The 5,548-nt window shown below is 44.1% G+C and overlaps 1 protein-coding gene across 1 annotated transcript; it reads right to left on the bottom strand.

Moving 5' to 3' along the window:
• Positions 1–319: 319 nt before the first annotated feature.
• Positions 320–4,042, bottom strand: LOC149836712 (non-specific phospholipase C2-like). The gene is made up of 3 exons (XM_090005536.1): positions 2,837–4,042; positions 2,576–2,755; positions 320–786 (listed from the first exon to the last, which is right to left on the bottom strand). The coding sequence occupies exons 1-3, from the start codon at positions 3,927–3,929 to the stop codon at positions 479–481; spliced, it is 1,581 nt and encodes a 526-aa protein (XP_089861662.1). The 5' UTR covers positions 3,930–4,042; the 3' UTR covers positions 320–478.
• Between the last annotated feature and the right edge of the window lie 1,506 nt (positions 4,043–5,548).

The following is a 5,548-nucleotide window of genomic DNA, read 5'->3' as shown; positions in this document are numbered from 1 at the left end:
CGGTCTAGAGATGATGAATCATATAAGCATTCACGTAACAATTACAATTACAAAAAGCATAAACTTGTGAAAAAATTGAGAGTGTGATCTCTATGGAAGCCTAACACTCGAGGGGCGCAGTTGACAGATCACCTAAACCCATGTGTTGGCAATCTGACATTCACATGCACTGCATTGATAGCCTTAATGAAACGTCACCGTTTAGTTGAAACTCAGAAGGGAGTGCACACCATGTCATGATATATATATATATATATATATATATATATATATATATATATATATATATATATATATATATATAATATTAGTTGCATCGTTTTTATTCTAAATTTCTTAACAAAATTTGCACTGGCGAATTTATAACACAGCAGAGTCTAGATTGGTCTCCATCCAAACAGTTGGAAATTCCATGAATATATAATCTCCATTTGCCGAACTTTCTAGGCTGTCCTGAAGATGATAGGTCCAAATAAAATCAAGGGAAAGTGGTTGAAGGGGTAGACCTTGTAGTCAAGGAGGGTCTCATTTTAACAATTTGGTTGTCGTCCACACCCATCTTCCTTGCTGCTAAACTGGCATCCAGGAATCGTTTCACAGCACCATCCATGTACTTCTTCCCTTCCCTCACGCTCATCTTCTCGCCTATCTTGTCTGGAAAGCTCGTCAGCTCGTGGTCACCCACCAAGACCGCCGCTAATTGGACCATCTCCTGCTGAAACTCGCTCAATTTTGCATCTTCATTGGCTTCACTCTTCCTTATTCTGGTTGGAGTAGGAAGTTGCACTGCACCAACAAAAAGTGTGTTAAGTGCCAGTTATGGATAGGGATGCAAACAGTTCGGATTCAGATTTGGATGAGGCCAATACCATATTCGACTAATTGAATGTTCGCTAAACAGATTCAGATTCTGATGGTAAAAAAGCTCTTAGGAGATTAGCTTTTTTATAGGTAAAACTGATTTGGATATCCATCAAATTCAGATATTTTTAGGATTTGGTAGCAAAAAAATTAAAACCATAACTGCATCAGATTATAACAACCAAATATGATTTTGGCTTACCAAACGCAACTAAACGGAATGGACTTTGGTGGGATATTGGGTAGACCTTGGTAAATCTGATTCATTGACATCTCTATTTATGGATCTCCAAACCATCTTGGTGGCCATGCCATAGGGGGACACGCAGTTTGGGGGCATTGTGGTTATGGGGGACACCATACGACAAAAAATTCTATGCGTTTATATTAATAATATATACAGTGGTACATATTATTTGAATTATATATTGGGTAATTTACATATAGGTGCTTGATGGATGTAAGCAAAGTTTAGCTTTATCTGCCTGAGTGTTCCAGTATTTAAGATCAGTGATTAACTTTGTAAGGAATTGCTCCAATAACCACCTGAGTTAATTTTACTAGCGGGAATTACTTGTTTCCTTAAAAAAAAATAAACAGCAGATTTTTTGTAGAGCTACATAAATGACATTCAAACATTTAACGGAATAAAAAAGGTTAGAACTTAGAAGTATCATTTTAAAGACTTAACTAGTTAGATGGTATAAAGTAGGGGTGTCAATGCGTCGTGTTTGGTTCGGACCCAGGTGGAACCAGACTTGGCTTCGATTTTTGGGTATGGTATCGGGTCTAAACCCAGATCTTATTGGATTCACCATAAGAGAAATCATACCCGGACTCATAAAAACTACGTGAACTGGACCCGATAAAATAATATTTTTTATCATTTTTACGTTGAAAAAATTGTGGGTCTTAATAGAAACTTGTGTCTGGCCCAAGTCTGGTATTAAATTTCACAAACTATACCTGGATCCATATATTAATCAGAGTTCAGACCCAGATCAACATACTTGGACCTTACAGGGTTTGGTACGGGTCGGGTCTCGGTAAACCCGACCCGATTACACCCATAGTATAATATAAAGCAGTAACTCAGACCGTTATCTCAGCAATGGCTTGGAAAGATAACCGCTTGACTTAAATATCCGAGAACAGAGGCAGCTAAATGTAAATTCAACATAAGATAGGTGCGTATATATATATATATATAAAATCAGCCTTTTTATATTAAAATATTAATAAAACATGCAACATCCTTGTGTCCAACTTTTCACAAAAAACAGTAACGAAGTATCCAATCAGCATTTTACTCGTGTCCCTCCACCGCACGCAGCTTCCTAGGCCCCCAATGGGTTTGGCCGCGCATTGAACAGTGCCTTGGCCACTAGACGGGTGGTCAGGAATCTATTAACTTTTTTTTAGAGGCAAGCTGAGGTCAGGCAGACACCTAACCTACCGGAACAAGAGCCACCCCCATGTGGCTGAGGGATTCGATCCTGGGCCTTCAGCCTGACACAGGACCCAGCTTACCACATTTATTCTCATGAGTGTCAACTGTAGGCAAGGGATATAAGCCCTTGCTGAGCCTAAACCAGGCAACTGACTCATGCGCCACGACCGTATAAGTCCGGTAGGCTCAGTCAGGGCGACTAGGTCTCTATCTAAGGTGATTTTATGGTCCTTTGATGAAAAAACAAAAGAACTACGTACTAACCTGGGCAATCTGTTCTGGGTGTAGTCCTCATCTGCAGGATATTCTCAAAAGTTCCAGCCCAAGCATCCCTCTTGGTAAGATAATTAGAGCTTAGATTGAAGAGCTTTTTCACGGTAGCAGGAATGGAGGAATGCTCAAACTCCGACGAAGGGTAGGGAGATCCATTCGCTCCATGAACCACTTCAAACGCAGACACTAATCATCAATTTCACACAAAATCAAGCACATAGAAGATACGATTATTAGTAGTAACATATATACCGGTTCCCTTCTGGATCCAGGGGGAGGCCATGATGGTCGGGACCCGGACCCCCAAGCGATCGAACTTGAAGTAGAACGGGTCCGGGCCGACGATGCCGTCGGGGCTGGGCACGTCGCGGACCGGGGTGGGCACGTGGTCGTAGAACCCGCCGTGCTCGTCGTAGGTGATGACGAGCAGCGTCTCGTTCCACTGCGGGCTCGACCGAATCGTCTCGTACACCTCCTTCACCAGCAGCTGCCCCTGGTACACGTCGTGCGAGGGGTGGTCGTCGTTGGCCGGGGTCGCTTTCGAGTCCACGTACCGCTGCTCCACCACGGCGTAGTTCGGCAGCGATCCCGCCTCCGCGTCGGCCCTGAACCGCTCGTACGGCCGGAACCGGGACGCGAACCGGAGCTTCCGCAGGCTGCGGTAGAAGAGGGTCGCCGGGATGTTCTGGTAGTAGATCCGGAAAGAGAGGCCGTCGTCGTCCAGGCTATCGAAGATGGTCCGCTGCGGGTAGCCTTGGATGAGCAGCCGCGGGACGTTGCTGGTGGCGCCGTGGGACGTCGCAGAGTGGACGTAGAGCCGGTTCGGCTGGGTCGACGCCGGGACGGAGGCGAACCACCTGTCGAAGACGGCGAACTCCGAGACGAGAGAGCGGTACACGGCGACGGAGTCCGGCGGGAAGCCGTTCATGACGGCGGCAGGCATGGCCGTGGAGTTCGTCATCCCGTAGGCCTGCTGAGCGAAACCGTTCATCGGCGGGGGGTTGGCCGAGACGTCGTCCGAGCAGAAAATCTGCTCTCGTATCGCCTGGAAGGAGTGTCCCGGGTCTGGGTCGACGTACTGGGACGTGTCCTTGAAGAGGTAGAGCGGGGAGCTGGGGTCCGTGGCGTTGAGGCGGTTCGACTCGGAGCCCGTGACGCCGTTGATCTCTGGGTTGAGCCGCTTCATCCAGCCCAGCATGTGGTCGAAGGACCGGTTCTCCATGACGAGGACCACCACGGTCTTTATCGGCCCGGGAATCGCTGCGGGTCGGCATGGAACCAGATGGAAGATCGCTAGGGAGAGGAGGAGGAGCACAGCTGCAGGATTCCGGCGACTGGGCGCCATTTTCTGGCGATATTTGACGATGAGTTTTGCTGTTTCTGCGTCTTGTGGCCTCGATCGATCGAGAGAGAGAGAGAGAGAGAGAACCAAATGGTGAGAATCATGCCAAAGTGTGTGGACCTTCTTTTTGTTCGGTGGGTGAAGTGAAATAATGGTAGTTTTTCAAAACGCCCAAAGTATTAATTGTTTCTTACTAAAATGCCATATAAGGCATGGCAATACCCAAATTTTTTTGTTCACATACAAAGCTGGGTTAGTTTGACCCCTACCAGTGGGATTCGAACTTGCAACGTCCCAACACTACAAGTGACATGCATTAACTACTCCTGTCGTATAGGTTGGATGAGTTTTTTTTTTTTTTTAACTGGGAAAAACCACCTCATTCATTTGCAACCTAATCGATATAAAAATCTGAGGGCACATTTGTTTAGATTTTGGCCCTAAATGACAACTGTTCTTTTTTTTTTTTTCATACAGGACGAAGAAAACGCTGTCAAAATCAAAGACCTAGTCGCATTGGCTAAGTCTGCCATACTTGTGATCGTTGTTCCAATAATATAAATTCATGATGCACTCGTGGAGTTGCCAAACTTTGGCTGAGCAAATAAAGACTAAATGTTAAAACCTAACTTTTCATTGAAATTATCAAATAAAGACTAAATCTTAAAAACATGAGTTCGCATGATAAAATTATTAAAATGCCCATATTACCTGGTAAAAATAAGCGTAACTCACGGTTTCAAGCAAAAGGTTAAAAGTGATATTTTATCTGGATCTCAACCAAGAAATTAATTAACCCGTGGTCTCTATCTGTCAGTTTAGTGCAAAAATTGGTTTCTGAAATGTCTTTCCAAAAAATAGCTGTGAAATATCAGGCAAAAGGTGGTACCCTATGTGCAATTTCCTCTTTAAAAATTATAAAGAAAACAAACAAAAAAATCATGGTTAGGTAGGTCAATTTAAAAGCTCCCAAATTGAAGGACATCATGAGGTCGATACTCAGTGTGCGCATGCTTTGCAGTAAGACAGAAGCTGGGAGAAATGCCAGTGGGCACGGTGGACTTCAGGGGTTTTATAAGTAGAGGATTGCACCAGGAGGGCTTCACGTCCATCCTAGTTGCAGCAGCCAATATTGAGATCTGACTTTTCCCTTAGCTTATCAAAAAAACAAAAAGAAATTCTTAGAAAAAGGCAGTCATAACTTATAACCTCGAATTAGCATTCCTGTATTTCCAATTAACACACAAAGAAAACAGGCACCCCATGACAACCAACCTAAGAAAACTTCAAAATGCATCTCAATTTTGCAGGAAACAGCAAAGTTAAGTGGGGTTGGTTGGTTGGCTGGCTCAACAAGGGCAATTTAATACTTTTCTTTTTATGATGAAGAACCCTAACTGAGAACCGAGTCACTTAATGGACCCATTTCTTTGATCAGTAAACCTTGGATGGGTTCACTCTTAAAAGCACATACAGTCAGAGTCGAACCTAGGACGAAGGGATCGACACTTTGATGACCGGGGCTGGTGTCAGTTTAGTAACTTTTACAGTTAAGCTGGGTCTTTATAAAGAATTGCAATCTAGAATATTATCTTTGGTGAACTAATAAAGTTGTCACCAAG

The sequence above is a fragment of the Nuphar pumila genome, chromosome 5 (genome assembly GCF_984573655.1).
Source record: "Nuphar pumila chromosome 5, dmNupPumi1.hap1.1, whole genome shotgun sequence".
In the NCBI taxonomy this organism is placed as follows: Eukaryota; Viridiplantae; Streptophyta; class Magnoliopsida; order Nymphaeales; family Nymphaeaceae; genus Nuphar; species Nuphar pumila.
Note: the sequence above shows the minus strand (reverse complement) of the source record. Positions and strands in the feature narration are given on the sequence as shown.

Coding starts and splice junctions, on each gene's coding strand:
- LOC149836712 (XM_090005536.1), bottom strand. CDS start 3,929: ATGGCGCCCAGTCGCCGGAATCCTGCAGCTGTGCTCCTCCTCCTCTCC. Junction 2,756..2,836: donor CTGGATCCAGAAGGGAACCG/GTATATATGTTA, acceptor CTGCGTTTGAAG/TGGTTCATGGAGCGAATGGA. Junction 787..2,575: donor ACCCAGAACAGATTGCCCAG/GTTAGTACGTAG, acceptor TTGTTGGTGCAG/TGCAACTTCCTACTCCAACC.